General features: G+C 46.5%; 1 protein-coding gene across 4 annotated transcripts in view; it reads right to left on the bottom strand.

The window, feature by feature from the left end:
• The window catches only part of ERO1A (endoplasmic reticulum oxidoreductase 1 alpha), a 35,170-nt gene extending 14,913 nt beyond the window's left edge, over positions 1–20,257 (bottom strand). Inside the window, exons 1-8 of one of the 4 annotated variants that reach the window (XM_073350131.1) lie at positions 20,049–20,118; positions 14,543–14,772; positions 8,505–8,624; positions 7,170–7,253; positions 4,781–4,819; positions 4,258–4,334; positions 4,098–4,171; positions 2,237–2,357 (exon numbers count right to left, since the gene is read on the bottom strand). In XM_073350131.1, coding sequence (XP_073206232.1) covers positions 2,237–2,357; positions 4,098–4,171; positions 4,258–4,334; positions 4,781–4,819; positions 7,170–7,253; positions 8,505–8,624; positions 14,543–14,560 — 533 coding nt within the window. In that variant the 5' untranslated portion in view covers positions 14,561–14,772; positions 20,049–20,118. Of the gene's footprint in view, positions 1–2,236; positions 2,358–4,097; positions 4,172–4,257; positions 4,335–4,780; positions 4,820–7,169; positions 7,254–8,504; positions 8,625–12,579; positions 12,680–14,542; positions 14,773–20,048 lie in introns of those variants that run through there. The other 3 variants (XM_073350129.1, XM_073350132.1, XM_073350130.1) reach the window with 3 other exon arrangements.
• Positions 20,258–20,927: the final 670 nt, after the last annotated feature.

Here is a 20,927-nt window from a genome sequence, read left to right as displayed (position 1 = left end):
CTTCTATTCTAGCCAACATAACACCACCAAGGTGTCCTGTGCGAATTCATGCAGAATACCAAGCTGTAAGTACAGATCACAGGACAACAATGGAACGGCATTCGCAGCAGTGCTTTTATCAGTGTAAAACTTCGCAGGACAGGCTATGCGTGTGTAGAACACACAGCACCACCCACTGTCTGCAAAGCATACAAATTCCAAGCTTTTATCACCACTGTAGTCCAACAAATGGCCAGATTAGAAACTAATCCAGAGGGGAGAAAACTTTACCATCTTCACCATGCACTTCAGCAGTGAACCATTAATGTCTGCAATAAGGGATACCCGCTCCAGCACCTTGCCACAGGAGAAGACCGTATCAAAGAAAACTTCAAGATCCCCTGGTAAAGGCGGTCTCCTGCAGCTCCACACGTACAGTATGTACCACAGGCCTCCCGACATTGTGAACCAGTGTACCATGGCGCACTAACTGAAAGTGTCCCTCCTTCCCACAAGCCCAGCACTTAGCAGTTCTAGCCAGGCAAGCAGGGAAACTGGCCAAGTGACCTGCAATACCACAGCAGAAACAGTGAGGAGCTGGAAACTTTCATGGCTGAGACCCGGGTGTGGGAGTAGGTAGCGCTGTACGACTCTGAGCGACGGAAGTAGAAGGGACAGCTGACAGTTTAAGTGTAGACTCAAGGGTAGCAGCAGTCGTAGACACAGAACCTTTTCAGCCTGAGCCCTCTCAAATGTTTCACTCTTAGCAACTGTGGCATCAAAAGCTAAGAGTTCTAGCATCTTTGGCCAAAAACCATTCACCCAGGAGATCATTGGCTACACCAATCATAACATCCCCAAATTCACAATCCCGGGCCACCTGCTGCAAACAACATACACACTCACGTATGGTTTTGTTGGGCTGCTGGCAAAAAGCTTGAAAAAACATTTTCCTCTTTAGCAGAATGGAATCCCCAGTCCCAAAATACTCACTGAGGTGCTGCACAGCCACGTCAGAGAAGGACTTGGGCTCCAGGAGTGCATCATATATATCAATGCCATCACGGCACTAAGCAGTCCTGCAGCACGGGTAATCTAGCCACATCGGAGTATTGCAGGGTCTGCACGTAGTTCCGAAACTTCCAAACAGAGTATCACCAGTTAACAGGTGAAGAATGTGTAGGCAGCATGGGCTGAAGAATAGAAGCACTTGTGGCCATAATGTTATACTCCTATATACCACAGAACAGCAATCCCAAACCACAGGGAAATCGAAGCAAGACACACAGGTAGGTGGCCAATCAGGACATGTAATAACCATGGACCAGTTAAGTGAGCAACATTCTGAACAAGACAGAACAGTCCAAACGGAAGGTATGTAGCAGCAAGCCCTGAGTAACTTCACATATCCAATGCTATGTGTGTGCGTACGCACACACTCACACTAAAACTGGAACACTGAGTTCAGAATACAGGAAGCTAACAGGAACAGCATGCAATAAGCAGGACGGCAACACAAACACGCAGACATAAACACACCTTTGAAAACCAGGAATGTTTGCTGGAGGACTCAGACATGCCTACAGGGCTCTCTCAGCCTTTCACTAGAAGGGAGGGGTGACGAATCTTCAATAAAGTCATTACCTCCCCACTGTACAAGTCCAACAAACACAGATTTAATTACTCTGGGGATGAGTCACCGCTGTAGTTAATGGTGATGCAACGCCACTGAAAAGATTGCCCCAAATCTTCTCAGGGTTTCAATGATCCCCGGATATTCCCCACTCTGTAGCAATCCACCTCCCAGCAGATGCAGCTTGGGCAAGGCTCCTTTAAGACCCATCAGTACCACCCAGTGAGTCAACCAGGATTAGTGGAGAGCAATCTGAAGGAATCCTGTTCTTCTGCAGTTGAAGATCCTGTCTGTGCAGAGTTCTTAGCCAGCCTGGGACCAAGGGGTGATGCTCAGATCCTACCATATGGCATTGTAGCAGCTGCCATGCCTTTAATCAGCAACAATATTTATTGGTGTGACCAGGAAAAAGATAGCTAAAAATATTATACACAAATCCTGAAGACAAGAATGTCAGTAAAAGCCCTGTCTATGGACATTTTCCAACAACCTTCACAGAAACCCCCCCTACTTAAACAATTGTCTTAGAATTTGTGGGGGAAGTTTTCATCTGATCAGATGTATTTGTGCGCAATGAGTAGTAACCAAAGCTCACAGGGAGAGAGAGACTGTCAAACCACATACTTGAAACAGTTCTCCTCATAAATGCTGTTCCAGATCTTCCAAGCCTCTGGTCCTTTGTAACCCGTGTAGCGTTCCGGATTCAGAAGTAAATCCACATACTCTGCATCAGGAGACTGTACATCTGTGAAAGGAAGGCCTTAGTTGAGGATAAAAGGAAATGAAGAAAAACTACATACTCAGGGCCAGATTCTGCCACCTTGACTCACACTGAGTAATACCATCTTCTTTGAATAGCCCCTATGGTAAGCAGAGAGCAAGTGTGAAAAATCAGGACACTTTTTGGGGGGGGAAGGTGGGGTAAAGTTGCATATATAAGACAAAGCCCCGAATATCAAGATGTCTAGTCACCCTAGTAACCCCACCGAAAGCAGTGGGAATACATTGAAAGAGGAGTATTAAATGAGTAAGGGTTTCAGAATCTGGCCCTTAACAACCAGTGTATAGGCTATATCTACACACAAGAGAAGCTGTGACTGTAAAATAGCTAGGTACACCCAGGGTAGCTTTCATCTAGCTAGCATAGGTAACAATAGCGGCATAGATGAGGCAAGCATGGTCTTCAGCGCATGCGAGCCGCCAGAGCATGAACCCAGAACCAGGGCACAAGCCCGCTGGGGAACGTTAACCTACGCTGCTGCATCTGCACTGCTATTGTGACACGGCCTAGCACAGGTGCGTCTACCTGTGTTACAATCACACCTTCATTTGCAGCATAGACACACCCTTACCTGTCTTCTAGTTTCAAGTTTGAGCCACAATGAATCCACTGAAAACCCTGAAAAATGAAAGTTAAAACCTGTATGCCTGCTCAGAAATGTGAAACATTTTTTTGTTCCAAAGATAGATAGTTGCCACTTTAATGAAACTGCCAAGATCAGCTGATGTATTTTTTCAGAAAGGAGCCTGCATTACACAGCGCGTGTACTTGCATACACCCTGTTACAGGGGGACAGTTTTCCAGCACTCAGTATTGCCAGCTGGAATGCCAGTCAGAGTATTTCACTTTGGTCTGGTCTACACTTAAAAGTTAGGCTGACATAGCATGGGACTCAGAGGGGTGAAAAATCTGCACCCTTGAGAACCGTAGCTAAGAAAATCTAACCCCCAGTGTAGACAGTATAGAACAGTGGTTCTCAAACTAGGGTCGCTGCTTGTTCTGAGAAAGCCTCTGGCGGGCCAGGCTGGTTTGTTTACTTGCCGTGTCCGCAGGTTCAGCCGATTGCGGCTCCCACTGGCTGTGGTTCGCCGCTCCAGGCCAATGGAGGCTGCAGGAAGGGCAGCCAGCACATCCCTCGGCCCGCGCCGCTTCCTGCAGCCCCCATAGGCCTGGAGCAGCGAACCGCGGCCAGTGGGAGCCGCGATCGGCCGAACCTGTGGACGCGGCTGGTAAACAAACCGGCCCGGCCCGCCAGGGGCTTTCCCTGAACGAGCAGCGGCCCTAGTCTGAGAACCACTGGTGTAGAATGCTTCTATCACTCTAGCTACTGTCACCTATGGAGGTTGAGTTCCTGCAGTAACAGAAAAAACCCCTTCCGTGGGCATGGGAAACATCTATACAACGGCACTATAGCCACGGTACCATTTCTATGCCGTTGAAACACCCACAGTGTAAACGTGGCCTTTGTCTGAACTATTGCATAGTTAAGGAATATGGACAATCACATTTACCACTCCAGCAAATTTTATAAGGGGTCGTTCTTGCATCTCTTCAAAAAAGTACAAATAAAGATTAAACACACAGAATTCAGACTTACTAGTATATTATTTCACAGCTTACATTTTTACAAAGTTTTCAGACTGCGCAATCAGCCTTTGTTTAAATATTGTCTCAAAATCATTCACACTAGACAAAGCCTCATACCATCAGCTTCGCAAAAGTTGTCTGAAGAATCTTCATGCTGGGTCCACTGAAGCATGGCTCGCTGGGTTTCCTCGCTACAGAGAATAAAGAGAGACAGTTTGAGAGTCAGTATTAATTTTTCTTTATGACAAATGTAATGATTTATTGAATGAAATTATACCTCAAAGATTCATTAACGGCTCCAAGTCTCTTAGCCTCCTCACATTCTCCAGCATGTTTACTGGCTTCTTCTGAATACTAGAAGGCAAAGAGGAAATAGCTGATTTACTGCATGTAAAATCCTTCCCCAAATCCATTAAAGTATTTGGTCTGATTTTCAAAGGTGCTGAGCACCTAAAGCTCACAATTATCTGTCAATATTTCATCTTAACATGTATTTCTACAAAAGGAGCAGGGTATTTGAAGATGTTTAGAGGCCCATGCGATTGTGGTGATCATTTTGGATTTCACCTCAGAAGTCCCCACTGGCAACTTCTGAAACTCCAAGAGCTTAGTTGTTTTGAATGGGAAGTAGCTTTATGAGCATTATGACATTAAAAAGAGGCAATATTCTAAACAGCAATTGTCAGGAGGAACAGAGGTTATTTGTGGTATACTTGATGTTAATCTGATTAGAGAGGTTTTTAACTGCTGTAGTGAAATATAACCGTCACAAGTCAAACCATTCATACAGACACACATACCTTAAAGCTTGCAGATTCAGTCCCACCAGGGACTTCATTCTGAAATGCAAGATGGAAAACAGACACATTTTATCCATCATGCTGATGTGGTCGTCTAAGCTAATTTTAGGAAACATTAGGAAATTGACCAAAAAGCTTTCAATAAAATTAGTTAGAAGGGCAATGTGGTCTTGGATTAAAGCACTGGACTGGGATACAGGAGATCTGGGTTCAATTCCTGACCCCTCCCTAGACTTCCTGTGTGATTCATAGATTCCACAGCCAGAAAGGACCATTGTGATCATCTAGTCTGACCTCTTGTCGACTAGGCCATAGAACTTCCCCTAAATAATTCCTAGGGCAGAGCTCTTAGAAAAACATCCCACCTTGATTGAAAAATTGTCAGGGACAGAGGATCCACCATGACCCTTGGTCAATTGTTCCAAAGGTTAATTACTCTCAAGGTTAAAAATGTACATCTGATTTCCAGTCTCAATTTATCTAGCTTCAACTTCCAGCCTTTGGGTTGTGTTATATGTTTCTTCACTACATTGAAGTACTCATTATTAAATATTTGTTCCCCATGTAGGTAGGTATAGACTATAATGAAGTCACCTCTTAACTTTCTCTTCGTTAAGCTAAACATATTGAGCTCTTTGAGTCTATCACTGTAAGTCATGTTTTCGATTCCTTTAATCATTCTCGTGGCTCTTCTCTAGACCCTCTCCAATTTGTCAACATCCTTTTTAATCTTAGGCATTTCCTGTAGGGCCTTATTCTCATTTACATTTAGGCTCCTCTATACTGCCATAGTGGTGTAAGGGGGCTTAGCGTACATCAGAATCAGGCCCCAAGTCTCTGTACCTCAGTTTCCCTATTCCCCCAAAAGGGTACAAGAATGCTTGTTTTCTTATCCCATGGGGTGCTGGGAGGCTAATTCGTTAACATTTGTGAGCCACTCATATTATGGAGGGGAGTGCCACAGAAAAGCCAATAAGTAATTCATATTCATGTTGACTTTTTGGGAGGAGTGGGAAGAAGGAAGATGAAATTAGCCAAATGTAACAGAATACACAGTACGTGTGAGTGAGTGGTAATTCTTCCTGAACTAGACTGTTTTAAAGGGTTACATCAGCTGGTATATTTCCTGTTAATCAGGCCTCCCTACCTCTATATTTGAGGTGTTACAACATGGCTATCCAGGGAAGAAAAGCCAATTCTTTTCCTAGGCAAGATTACTGAAATGTGCACCATGCTTTTTAAGAAAATTAACTATAGTGACACAGAAAATATAATCTAAATAGGATCAGCTCATACCAGGCAGCCTTCTACCTTTAGAGTACTATATTCTTTTGACTGCTTTCATCAGCACAACACACAGAAATGGACCATTAACATAAAAAATGCTATGGTATTTAAAAAAACAGGTTTAAAACTGGAAACATTCTCTGAGTCCTCTGCTGTGATCATGTGGTTTATGATCGTGTCTGTCAATCTAACAACCAAATCAACACCCTCACTTCCTCTCTATCCCTTCTCTTCTGACAGACTCCTTGAAGTTGCCTCCAGCCTCAAGCTGAGATGACATTTTTCCTTAGCTCTTTTCCAGTACTCTGTCCAAATGTCAGATGTAAGGACAAGAGCCTTTGCTTTTGTACTTGGGAAGCAGGGAAGTCAGAGAAAAAATTGTTTCATATACAAGAAACTGCTTGTGAATCTGCAAATGAGTAAGTCAGTTCACTATGGAGAGATCTGAGGTTACACTCTAAGTGTCCAATCTTGGTAATTTTAAAATGTGATTTATATATAAAATTTTGCACACACACACATTATATTTATAGTGATTTTAGGTGTTTCTTGTAACACTAGTAAATGAACAATTTTCAGACATAATGTCCCTTTTAAAATGGGAAAAATTAAGACTCATGGTAAATACAGGATTGTATGACTGCAAAGCTTTTTTGTACTGTCAGCAAATGATTCTCTAATCAAATCTGGTGTAATCCAAACTATTTTTTCAAACAATACCTTAAATATTTAATAGTTTAGCCCCTTTAGTAGTTTCCTCCCATTTTTTTCTACATAAGCCTGATCAGAGAGCTACAACTGTGTTAGCTACAGTAAGCAAAAGCGTGGATTGCTGTCCTCTGCTCGTCCTCTATAAAGATTGGCTAGAGAAGAAACAAGTTACTGTAGCCCAGATTTGTAAAGGTATTTAGGTATTGCACAGCCTTGCAACACTTAACCTATTTAAGAGCTAAGTCTCATTTTCATTGACTATCAACAGGATTTTGGCTCCTAAATGCCTGAATCCCTTTTGAAAATGAGACTTCGGTGTTATGGTGCTGGGCACAGCAACAATGCTGAAATACCTTTACAAATCTGGACCTGAATAGATTTGTGTACTTACAGGTGCACAAGGCTTTACTGCACAGTCTCTTATCCCACAGTGACTGCTGTCATTCCAAAAAGGGCAAGGTTTCTTTAGGTTTACCTGTAAAGAATTATACATAAAAATTAATTACATATTATACAAATCCACATAACCAAGCCAATTACATGAACCACAGCCTAATGTAATAACACTTGTTACCTAATCCATAACTTTTGTAATAATTCTCATTTAGGGTGTAACTCAGCACACAGCAATCCACCCTTTTATAAGGGCTTAAGTGACGCAGGGCTCATGCTCTGGCTTTCTACACAGGAGTGAACTTCACCATTGGTGAAAAGACTCGGGATAAACTTTTGTATTTCTCTCTCACAGGAAAAATGTTTTCAGTTGCGGTGACCTTACATATGACATTAAATGTGGTGACATTAATTAAAGATTTCAGACGTTTGGTAGGGCATTCCTTAGGTGCTCCTGGGCCTAGAGCAGATTCTCAATTGCCCCCTTATCTGCCTCAAAATATCAACATCCAAGTAGTGCTCTTCTAAACAACCCTAACATGTAATGATTTTTTTTTTAAACAGCAATAGACAAAACTACAGCCAAATACTCAAACACGGCCTCATGTTTGACTCCCCAGATAGAAAGCTTTTTTAAAGCACAAATAGCCAAATTCTAAACTCACTTATATCCAGTGCTTAATTTGTAATGAAAGAGGTGCCAGGGTTCAAGGAATTTTTTTACATTCGTAACTCATGTAGCAAGCCCAGAGGTGCTGGGGCTATGAGCTGCCAAGCCTAGAAGTGCCAGGGCTTTGCCCTGGCACAAATTAAGCACTGCTTATATTCATGCAACTCCAGAGACATTATTATGGGTGTAACTGCGGGCAGAATTTGGCCGGTAAAGGACCAGTTTAATAAAAACTGGATAGAAGTTATAATGACCAATTCGCTCAGTCTTGTTAAATGCCTCTTCATGCGTACAAAATGCAGTACAGGAAACAAAACACTGTTCTCACTGCACAGTTTTTGCCCCAGTAAATGTTTTCCATACTTCACCTGGCATAAAAACCACTTCCTTGCTCTACCACTAAAGCCTTTAAAGGGGGAAAAAAATGCTTCAGAAGCAATTCTTAAAAAAACTTTATATAATTTATCTGAAGAATATGTTGCCTCAAATTAAGATTCTCCGGATAGTATGAAAGCCTGAATTGTTATGATCATGCTCCTAAAACAAGAATACATGAATTAAAAGATAATTGGTAACTTATATGGAGACTTAACAAAAACCACACTACTTATCTAGTCCCGACGTATTTTTGGCAATGAATATAATTTTTGAAGATGAAAATACCTTGTAATGTCTAAAGTAGTCACTTTCCAGAAGCTTATTTAATCTAGGGAAAAGTTTGTTGTTGTTAAATGTATCTATGGTTTCCACATCACAGGTGCAGTCATCTAAGTAACCAGTGACCTGTTGAATAAAAAATAAAATATGACAGTTAATATGAACAAAATATAGGATCTATTTTTAAGTACAGTGCACAGTGAGTATTTAATACAAAATGTCTTCCCAGACTTTTCCTAAGAGGCTACCAGATAAGGAGGTTAATTAGAATTAACAAGCATTCAATCCTGCTGTACTGGCTTGCCGGGGGCGAGGGGGTCGGGTTTTTTTTTTTTCCCTTTTAAGATACAGTTTTGAGAACTGTCTTGTGCCTTTTGCAATATATCTTGGTGTCTGTAAATCTCTGTGGAGGAATGCCCTTTCTCCAAAACTTATTCATAGTTGGCATATTGCTGAAGAACTGATATTTCATGAATACTTCACTCTTTTTAAAAAATATTAGATTCTGACTGAAACATTTGACTAAGTTGTAGCATTACACGTAAACACTCTTGTCCTGTCTACAAAGCACACATAAATACACTCCTTTGGCCACATAATTGTATAGGTACAATTTTAGGGCCTGATCCAGCTGAATGCCCTGAACTTTAACAGAACTATACCAATGGCAATTGCCTACCTAGGTTCTTATAGGACAACAATCCCTGTAGCATCTCAGGGTCGTAAGAAGTGCCAGTCCCCTGCATCACGACCAATTAAGCAATAACAATACCACCATCAGAACTCACAACGGCCAAAATAAAGTCCTATTAAACCACTTTATTAAACTGTTTTTAGGCAATTGTGTTGATGCCATTTAGTTGATTTAATCAGAACTGGACAAAATATGATGGAATCTCTTCAGGCATCAGTTACAGAGATCCAAGAAAGCATTCACGTTAAATCTAGTTTAAAAAGCCAACATTTCTTGCATCATTCGAAAGCAACTCAGTGGGCTGTGTTGTTGTTCAGTGCTTTTTTAAGACCGCATGAGAAGACAGATTCATTTGTGGTCTTACTGCACACAGATTGCTGGCTCAAAGAGGAAGTTGCACAATGTCAAATAAGTAGACAGAGTAGGAAGTGACCAATTCAGTGTTCAAACACTAAAGTACTCTCAGCACTCAACCCTTTACATTATGTTGGTGACTTATACTGGATTTTGACACATCAGTCCAACATATAGCAATGTGGCATTATCCAGTGTCGAGTAATATTACAGTTTTGGAAATTCAAGGACTTAAGACCAAGAAGGACTTTATTTAAATATATATATTAGTTTAGGAAGTGAATATCCACAGGAATTTTATTACAGATTATAATATGTTCCCTTGACCCCATCCTTCAATACCTATCAAAAACAGTAGAAATCTATAGCACATAACCACTTATACGCAGACACAATATTAGTTCAGTCTCCAAAATATCTGATCTTGTCAAATCTCAGCTCCCTCTTCATTGCACTGGAAGCAAAGCTACAGGCAGAGGCAGAAGGAGAGGATAATGGAAAACAGAGGCTCCTTACAGGCATCATGGTCAGTGACAGCGAAGTGAAAACTTCTCATGGTACTGTTCTAGTGATTGCCGGGGGTGACGGGAATAATACTCAAAGAGAAGCAAGGAGCAAAGTAAATATGGAGGTATATAGACAGCAGAATTTTTTTTGTTGTTGTTTTCAAGGACTTCTTGTTAATTCTCTTCTCTCACTTGCACGTAATTCACAGTCTTGGTCCTTATTTTTAAGGCACTCATCAGTTTGGGCCCAGTATACCTAAAGATCCGGGATGAGGGCCACAGAAATAGGTCTGCTCCTCAGGCCCAAAAGAACTGTGCAAAGGAGGGTAAATCTCATCTGTCTGGGGGACCGAGCTTTCTCAGGGGCCAGTCCCAGACTGCGGAATGAAATCCCACAGGACCAAAGTAGCACCACAAACCTTTGTATACTCCACTCCCAGGGAAGGCACACTTCTTTGACTTGCCTTCTCTGGGACAAGCACAGAGCAGCATGGACACCTATTAAATTATTTTTAAAAATATACATTTAAAAATTATTGTTGGGAAAGGGAAGAATGAAAGAATGAACCAGGCAAGAGATGCTAGTCACCTCACTTGAAGACTTCTGTAAGGCACTCTGATAACTGGGGCAATTAAACACCTTCTTGCTCCCTTCCCTCACCCCCAAAGGGGGCAAGGGGCAATGGCAATGGAACACTTTCTTTCCTTGTTTAAACACTATCATGGAGGAGAGAATGGATGGATGGAACAATTAGCATCCTTCGCAAAAAGCACCAGATGACTGACTTTGCAATGGCCTAGTCTGCTGGCTGAGGAATAAGGAGCCCCGTCTTCAAACTTGAATCATTTGTATTGTGCGTCAGTACTGTGGAATCAACTCCTTTAAAGAAATCATTTGGGCAACGTGGACCACAATCGAGGCTTGCTGAACCCAATGGAAAGGAAGTCTACATTACCACGCTAGCACTCCTTCTTCCCCATAAACAATATGTTTTTGTTACAAAACTATGGTTCTATGTTTGGTTTTGGAGCCTCCTGTTTTACAAAGCAAACCTAGTACTATTTCCTACACCTGACCTCATGTTTTCAGTAGAAACATTGACATTTCCAGCCCTACATTTCTACAATTCTGTAATTGGGAAACTGATGGGGTTTTGTATTGCAATGGCTGTAAAATTAAGAGCTCAGCAATTAAGTTTATCACCAGGTTAAGCCACCCAGTTAAAAAAAATTAACTGACTAATCCCTAGTCTACTCTCATTTCTGTTTCAAAATTCTCATTGCTACTTTCTGGAAATATTGCATTCTTCAGTTAAGCCAAGGAACGCCGCTGACTGTAATCCAGCTGGCTGTTCAGAGCTACTGTGGTGTAAATCTAGGCAGCTAATGATTCATCTACTCTAGAAAAATGTTCCATTTTGAGAACATGGTCCTGCTGGCACCCTTGAAAAACATGGAACACCTGCATACAGAAGTGCTTCAAGTGGCACCCATGCCAAACACTGCCAGGATTGTATTTGCTTTCACTGATTCAACCTGAGCTGTTTTGGCCTGCAGCGTGGATGGCAATAATACCAGCATGGATCGAGGACACTACCACTGTGCAGACAGTTCTCCTGGGCACGGACTGTCTTTTGAAACAGCCCAGAGTCCGCTGCTTCCCGGAGCTGCAGTATAGGGAGCCAGCAAGCCTTGCAACTGGGTTTAGAACAGCAAAAGGGAAAAGATAGGCCACACGGAGGGTTCAGAACAATTCAGCATGACTAGTGTAGGTACATGGAACTCCTCGCTCCACTGACAATTCCCACTGACTTAATACACTCAGGAATTCACCCTTTGTGCTCCACCCAGTTCTAGCCTACCAGTTAGGAATGGTTCAGTTCTCAAGCAGACACATGGTCTAACAGGCACTAGTGGCCTGCTTACCTACCACTGCCTCCCTTCCTGAGGAGCCAAAGGCTGGAGACAATGTAAAGGGAGACAGACCAGGAGCCAATGAAGCCAGGAAGCCTCAAAGATGCTGAAGCCTGAGACACCAGAGGTCCCATAGAAAAGAGCTACCGGGCACTGAAAGTCAGTTTGTGTGATCCAAGTCTCCTAGAGGACCGAAGCAATGCTACTTGTGCAAGGAGAAAGGTCCCAATAAGACTAATAAGGCTTCCATTTCACTTTTGCCCTGGCTAAGCTGACCTGCCCTAGAAAGTCTAGAAATAGCCAAGATCAAAATGCAAAGTCCAGCCAGGAAACACAAGAATCCACCTCTGGTCTAGTGTAATTCCAGAGTTCCTTATAGGTTCTTATATGGACATACATCACTGTATCAGTGTCTTTCCCTGCTGCTTTAGGCCCCTTAGCTGAAGCCGTAATGTTATTTATTTGGGTATCTACAGCGCCTACTGTCATGGCAGCGACATCTTAATTATAAATATGTTGACAACATATGCCACACACTACAGGACATCTTTAAAAAATACATATTTATCTGGAACAGTTGTTTAAGATGAAACACACAAGCTGATATACTCACAAACATGTGCCATGTGCTTCATTGTTCACAGGACTCGCTGACCTGAACAGTTGGGTTTCCCTGAGCCCAGGGGCTAGGGCTGGTTTTGCCCAAGCGAAAGGAGGCAACACTAAAGCTATGGTGGAGCCAGAGATGGAAGGAGTGTGTAAGTGGGACATGAGGCAAGAGGGCAGGGCTGGTTTTGCCCAAACAAAAGATAGCAACACTAAAGCCATCATGCAGTTGCAGGTGGCAGATACAAACATCCCAGACAATATGAGTGGCCCAGATTCTTGAGGGAGTTTGGGTCTTCTCATGAAGGAATGCAACTGGAATTCAGTATGCATGTCTAATTAACTCTCTAATGCTAATGTATCGGCATGGCGTGGGTACCTAACACAACCATTAGATCACTGCAATATTTTGGTACTAAACCCCATCAGATAAAAATCTGACTATATTTCCCTTGCTTTGGTTCTTCCTCCTTCACTTCATCTCCCTCCTTCCCCTCTGCAGCATACCTTGGGGTCGTTCCCTCGTCTAGTTCTCCACTCTGTTCTGCAGTTGTCCTCTCCACTCTATCCCCTCTACTTTCTTCCCCCATTTCTGGTTTGCTCCCTCCTCCCTCGCTTTCTCTCCGTCGCCCCCTTCCTTTTCATTGCCCAGTCCAGTTCCCATTTAAGTCAGTGCAATGACTCCCACAAGCTTCCCTGATTTCACTACCATGGTGTGTGCATCTTCCTCCCCCCGCTGCCACCTGTCCCCAGCCCAGCTGTCGAGAGTGGGGAAGATGGTGACACATTACCCTGCCATCCCCACCTGCAGTCAGAACAGGAAGTGGGATCATCTCTGTGGATGGAACGAGGAGCATCCCAGCTCTCCCTGCTTGTGGTACTCCACTCAAATTCGGGATCAACTCATTAATTTTTTGTGAGTTGGCAGCTCATGGCCAGAGAGGGATCTTCAGTTAAGGAGGCTCCTAAGCCCAGTTTCTGCCACAGTGGCTGTACACTGGGATCCAGTTAGTCCTTCCCCTCCCACACCTCATCCAGGTGATTCCTGTATGACATGAGGGCCAAGACTGGGCTTCCAGGGCTCTCACGTTAGCCTCACTGGTAGCTCCAGGAGCAAGGTGCAGAGCTGTGCGTTCATCGGCATCTCACCTATTGAGTTCCCTGGCCACATCTCACACTGTGGAGACTGAAGTTGCATCAGGTGACATTTCAGAGTGTGTGTTTGCAGCAGGGAGTTGCAGCTGCCAATAGAGTTAGAACAGGGGTTCCCAAACTTGGTTTGCGACTTATTCGGGGTAAGCCCCTGGCGGGCCGCGAGACACTTTGTTTACCTGAGGGTCCGCAGGTACAGCCGTTCACAGCTCCTAGTGGCCGCAGTTCACCGTTCCCAGCCAATGGGAGCTGCGAGTGGCCGTACCTGCGGACACTCAGGTAAACAAAGCGTCTCACGGCCCGCCAGGGGCTTATCTTGAAAAAGTCATGAACCAAGTTTGGGAACCTCTAAGTTAGAAGATGCATCCCAGTTTTGCTCCCCAGATGGCGCTATGGAGACATTTTGCGTGTCGGCAGGTATGAATTCATGCCTCAGTGGTCAGGGCAGGGCTTGAAGACACAAACTTAAGGAGATCATTCTCCTAGCCCGTTGCTTTGACCATGCCGCCCCTTCTTTGCCTTCCTCCACTCGTTCCCCCTTCTCTGTCTCTTTAAACACAAGCTACTTGTCTTCACTTGCAAGGCCCTTCACAGCCTATTCCCACCCTACCCATCATCTCTTACTCGCTACCGAAACGTCTGTTCACACCTTCGGTTAGACCATGATGTCAGCCTCCACCACCCACTCATTAAATTTTCAAACAGGAACCTTGCTGCCCCTACTGCTTGGGAGGAACTCCCCAAAGACATCCGCAAAGCCCTGTCATTCTCCCCCTTTAAATCCTTCCAAAAAAACTCTCCTTTGCCATGTTGCCTACCAAAAACTTGACAGCCATTAGTGTGCTGATACCACGCCCGAGCACACTGATCAATATTGTCTCACTGTTTCCTTGACTTCCCCTTTCTGTCTGTATCCATCTGTTGTCTCTTGTCTTATACTTAGATTGTAAGCTCTCTGGGAACCATCTTTTTGTTCTGTCTCTGTACAGCACCTAACACATGCGGAGTTCTTGATCAGAAGGGTGACGGTGACGAGGGCTCCTAGGCACTGTCATAATTACAAATAAATAATAAAAATAAAAGGAACATGAGTTAAAAATCTGTTCAAGGAGCAAAGGATCAGATATTCTTGAGGCCCAACTTTTCATGTTTTCTATTATGGCCAGGTACCAAACTGACCAAAAAAAAAAAAAAACCAAAAAAAACCCCACCCTTGTGTTATTTGAATAACCTTCATTTGCCTAACTGCACAATGTTTGACCAAAATCCAGACTGCCCATCACCAAACAGCTGCAGTGTTTCCACAAAGGAACTACACAGGTCTGTAAACAACATATGTGCAATAAGTTGCTGGGAGTCCACAGGGAGACTTTAATGATTGATTAAAGCATATAATGCATCATAAACAAGAATATCTGAGTGGAGGATGAGCTGTTTGTAAAGTTATTGGAACGGGGATATTGAAATGATATTTAGTGCTAATGAAACAGATGGTAAAGCAGCAACATTATGTGAAATTGTTAAGTTGTTTTTAGTTATACACTGCCGTTTCTGATAAAGTTTCGGAACTGGGTAGTGGCCTTAATGTAAAGGAACTGTAACGTAACTGTCAAAAAGACAGTTACGTTACAGATTGGAGATTGGAGGCCCCAATCTCCCCCATGGGGAGCCTCAGTGAAACCAGCCCATGTGGAGCTCATTGCAGAATCAGGACCTATTTGGTCCAGCATCTGAAATGTTGTAAGCACTAGTTTTATCTTAAGTCTGTACTAACATCCCCAGTGTCGTCCTGTGCCATGTCTGAGCTAATGAGGACATACAAGCTATTCTCGTTCCTTACACTGTCAGCACATACCCAAACCCCTGTATTGTATAGGTGACAAAGTTTGGGATACCTCGATTATGAAAAATGCTATTAACAAAACAAATTATATTCTAAAAGAAAAGGCAGCAGAAAAAAAAAATCTGGCTTTAGAGAGCTCAGATGCACAAGTTATAGTGCCAAACATCCCCACCCAAAGGAAAAAGAAAAAAGAACAACCTTTTCAGTTTCAGAGTAACAGCCGTGTTAGTCTGTATTCGCAAAAAGAAAAGGAGTACTTGTGGCACCTTAGAGACTAACCAATTTATTTGAGCATGAGCTTTCGTGAGCTACAGCTCACTTCATCGGATGCATACCGTGGAAACTGCAGCAGATATTATATACACACAGAGATCACATACCACACAACAGAACCACTAACCCAGGAACTTATCCTTGCAACAAAGCCCGTTGCCAATTGTGCCCACATATCTATTCAGGGGACACCATCACAGGGCCTAATAACATCAGCCACACTATCAGAAGCTCGTTCACCTGCACATCCACCAATGTGATATATGCCATCATGTGCCAGCAATGCCCCTCTGCCATTTACATTGGTCAAACTGGACAGTCTCTACGTAAAAGAATAAATGGACACAAATCAGATGTCAAGAATTATAACATTCATAAACCAGTCGGAGAACACTTCAATCTCTCTGGTCACGCAATCACAGACATGAAGGTCGCTATCTTAAAAAAACTTCAAATCCAGACTCCAGCGAGAAACTGCTGAATTGGAATTCATTTGCAAATTGGACACTATTAATTCAGGCTTAAATAGAGACTGGGAGTGGCTAAGTCATTATGCAAGGTAACCTATTTCCCCTTGTTTTTTCCTACCCCTCCCCCCAGACGTTCTGGTTAAACTTGGATTTAAACTTGGAGAGTGGTCAGTTTGGATGAGCTATTGCCAGCAGGAGAGTGAGTTTGTGTGTGTGTGTCCCGGGGGGGGGGGGGGAAGGGGGGGGTGAGAGAGCCTGGATTTGTGCTGGACATGGCCCACCTTGATTATCATGCACATTGTGAAGAGAGTTGTCACTTTGGATGGGCTATTACCAGCAGAAGAGTGAGTTTGTGTGTAGGGGGGTGGAGGGTGAGAAAACCTGGATTTGTGCTGGAAATGGCCCAACTTGATGATCACTTTAGATAAGCTATTACCAGCAGGACAGTGGGGTGGGAGGAGGTATTGTTTCATGATCTTTGTGTGTATATAATATCTGCTGCAGTTTCCATGGTATGCATCCGATAAAGTGAGCTGTAGCTCACGAAAGCTCATGCTCAAATAAATTGGTTAGTCTCTAAGGTGCCACAAGTACTCCTTAACCTTTTCAGTGTGCATATGCAAAGCACTATTCTATGTCTGTCCCATACTGCTTTATACAGTGGTACTTGCTTTTCATTAGACTTGTACTTGTGTTAATTAATGCCTCTTTCTCCCAATTTCTATTCAGTCTCTATGGTTATATAGAGTCAAAACACCTTTAAAGAACTGAACATTTTTTATTCTTTATCAGCAGTTTATGTCTGACATCTGAATATCAAATCTGTGGGCATTGAGATCCACAACTGGAAGAGGCTATGTACATGAAAATGATTATTAACCCAAGCCAGTTGTGCAACTCCATAGTTCCCATTTCCCACTTCCTTTTTTATAGATGGAAAAGAAAGAGGAAGTTAATGCAAAATCTATTATTGTCACATTGAGGTTACAAGGTTTAAACATGGGTCAGAAAATGAAAGTGTTAAATACTTCATTGCAATTTTAACTCATCTAGACCCCAGATTGGGGGATTTTAACTCATCTAGGCCCTGAAGTTGGGGATTCTGCATGGGGTTCGTTCATATAATTGCAAGATCTGGTCCTTACCTTGCACATACATGGCTGTTGTTTAGTCATACATAGCAGAACAGATTCTCAGCTGGTGTAAGTTAATGGAGCTATGCTGCTTTACACCGGCTGAGAATAAGAGCCAGCATATGCAATATGGAAGAGTTAACATTGCAACAAAAACTTTATTATACATTACAGTCTTAACACTGGATTTTATATTTTAATCTCTTCTACAAGAGAGGCTTGTACACAGGACAAATCTCAATACCTGTCAAAATCTCTCTCTTGCTCTCCTCTCTCTCCTGAATGTCAGAAGCATAAGGAATAGTCCTGACTCCTGGGAATGTGACAAGTGAGAAATAGGACAGATCGGAAGATTTCACCCTCAGATACTATAGTGATGCACATCTTTAAAATACCTTAGACCAGGGATAGTCTATTTTTTTGCAAATGTCCACATTTCTTGGTCAAGGTATAGTCAAGATCCAGACTTCAGAGAAAATAGTAAAAAACAAGAAGTAGTAGTAGTAGTAAATAAAAAGATTTTGGGGTCTGTTCAAAAGCATCTGGTGGTCAAGATTTGGCCCTCAGTCCCCCTTTTGACTCCCCCTGGCCTAAGGACTATAAATATGCCTGCAAAGTATACTGTCTCTCACCCCTCACACCTCAGCAGGGCTGGCAGCAGGGCTGTACGGGACAGCATGTACTGCTGCTGTCTGTGCTGTGCCTAGGGTTTCATAGATTCCAAGGCCAGAAGGGACCATTGTGATCACCTAACCCAGCAGTTCGCAGACTGTGGGTTGGGACCCCAAAGTGGGTCATGACCCCATTTCAATGGGGTCGCCAGGGCTGGTTGAGTCTTGCTGGGACCCGGGGCCAAAGCCCAAGCCCGAGGGCTTCAGCTCTGGGCGGCAGGGCTCAGGTTACAGGCCCCCTGCCTGGGGCTGAAGCCTTTGGCCCCCGAGCAGCCCCCCGGCCTGGGGAAGTGGGGCTTTGGATTGGCCCCCCTCCTTGGATGGCGGGGCTTGGGTGGGCTCAAGCTTCTGGGGTCCTGTAGTAATTTTTGTTGTCAGAAGGGGGTCGCAGTGCAATGAAGTTTCAGAACCCCTGACCTAGTCTGACCTCCTACATAGTTCAGGCCAGAGAATGCCCCAAAATAATTCCTAGAACAGAGTTTTTAGAAACACAATCCTGCCTTGACTGAAAAAATTCTCTGTGATGGAGAATCCACCACGACCCTTGGTCAATTGTTGGAAGAGTTAGCAGAGACCTTCAAACTCCAGCACTGCCAAGCCAGCCCTAACCCTCACACAGGTCTGGAGACCCACCCTTCACAACCTGGATTAAGGAGAGGATTAGTGAGTGTTCAGACGGGGCAGGTAAAGTAACCAGATAGCAAGTGTGAAAAATCGGTATGGGGTAGGGGGTAATAGGTGCCTATATAAAACAAAGCCCCAAATATCAGAACTGTCCCTATGAAATTGGGACATCCGGTCACCCCAGATACAGAGAGGAGACAGGTAGGGGAGGCTGTGACAGGTGTGGGGACCCCACAGGAGAGAGAAACATGCAGGTAACATGGGGATGGGGAATAGAACACGGAGGCTGTGACAGACACCAAGCGGAGGCCCAGATGGGGCGAGAGGATGGATGGACGGACGGACAGGCAGACACCTGGGGGAGGCGCAGACAGCAGGGGAGAGGACGGAGGGACAGACAGACAGGCACCTGGGGGAGGCCCAGATGGGGGGAGAGGACAGACGGACAGACATCGCAGGGGCAGGAGCGGGGGGGGAGGACAGGACGGACAGACAGACCCCGCAGGGAGGCGGGGAGGACGGACGGACAGAGGGACGGACCCCGCGGGGAGGGGCAGCGGGAGGGAGAGGACGGACGGAGGGCACCGCAGGGAGGCGGGGAGGACAGACGGACGGACAGAGGGACGGACCCCGCGGGGAGGGGCAGCGGGAGGGAGAGGACAGACGGACAGACCCCGCGGGGAGGACGGACGGACGGACAGAGGGACGGACCCCGCGGGGAGGGGCAGCGGGAGGAAGAGGACAGACGGACAGACCCCGCAGGGAGGCGGGGAGGACGGACGGACAGAGGGACGGACCCCGCGGGGAGGGGCAGCGGGAGGAAGAGGACGGACGGAGGGCACCGCAGGGAGGCGGGGAGGACGGACGGACGGACAGAGGGACGGACCCCGCGGGGAGGGGCAGCGGGAGGGAGAGGACAGACGGACAGACCCCGCAGGGAGGCGGGGAGGACGGACGGACGGACAGAGGGACGGACCCCGCGGGGAGGGGCAGCGGGAGGGAGAGGACGGACGGACGGGCACCGCAGGGAGGACGGACGGACAGAGGGACGGACCCCGCGGGGAGGGGCAGCGGGAGGGAGAGGACGGACGGAGGGCACCGCAGGGAGGCGGGGAGGACGGACGGACGGACGGACAGAGGGACGGACCCCGCGGGGAGGGGCAGCGGGAGGGAGAGGACGGACGGAGGGCACCGCAGGGAGGCGGGGAGGACGGACGGACAGAGGGACGGACCCCGCGGGGAGGGGCAGCGGGAGGGAGAGGACGGACGGGCACCGCGGCGCGCACGGCCCGGGCCGGAGGCTCTCTCACCTGGCAGAAGCACCTCTGCTCCGCGGAGCCCGGCAGCGGCGGCCCCGCAGCGGCCGCCCCGAGCAGCCCCAGGAGCAGCAGCAGCAGCCGGCGCAGGTGGCAGCGGCCCATGGCGCGGGTCTGTGCGGGGCCGCCCGGCGCGCGCGGGCCTAGACCCGGCCGGCGGCCCCGCCCCGCGAGGCGCGGCTGGGATTTCCCGCCCGCCCGGCTGCGGACGTGCGACGCGCCCCGCGCCCGGCCCCGGCCTGACCTGGCCCTGCCCCATTGGAGGAGCCGGGTGCGCGCGGGCAGCGGTGACGCGTCCCCAGGGCTCCGCGCCCGGCACCCGCCACGCCCCGAGTCGCGCCAGCGCCCCCAGCCGAGCCCGGCAACAGCCCGCGGCCCGAGCCGGCCCGCGCACCAGGCGGCCATCGATCTGCCAGTGCACCCGGCCCTGGCAACGCCCGGCCGGGCCAGCGCACCCAGTGTGCCATGCACCCGGCCCTGGCAACACCCAGCCGGGCCAGCGCACCCAGTGTGCCATGCACCCGGCCCTGGCAACACCCAGCCGGGCCAGCGCACCCAGTGTGCCATGCACCCGGCCCTGGCAACGCCCGGCCGGGCCAGCGCACCCAGTGTGCCATGCACCCGGCCCTCGCAACGCCCGGCCGGGCCAGCGCACCCAGTGTGCCATGCACCCGGCCCTGGCAACCCCCGGCCGGGCCAGCGCACCCAGCGTGCCATGCACCTGGCCCTGGCAACCCCCGGCCGGGCCAGCGCACCCAGTGTGCCGTGCACCCGGCCCTCGCAACGCCCGGCCGGGCCAGCGCACCCAGTGTGCTGTGCACCGGGCCCTGGCAACGCCCGGCCGGGCCAGGGCACCCAGTGTGCCGTGCACCC

The sequence above is a fragment of the Lepidochelys kempii genome, chromosome 6, assembly GCF_965140265.1.
Source record: "Lepidochelys kempii isolate rLepKem1 chromosome 6, rLepKem1.hap2, whole genome shotgun sequence".
In the NCBI taxonomy this organism is placed as follows: Eukaryota; Metazoa; Chordata; order Testudines; family Cheloniidae; genus Lepidochelys; species Lepidochelys kempii.
The sequence above is the reverse complement of the archived record's forward strand: the minus strand, read 5'-3'. Positions and strand labels throughout refer to the sequence as shown.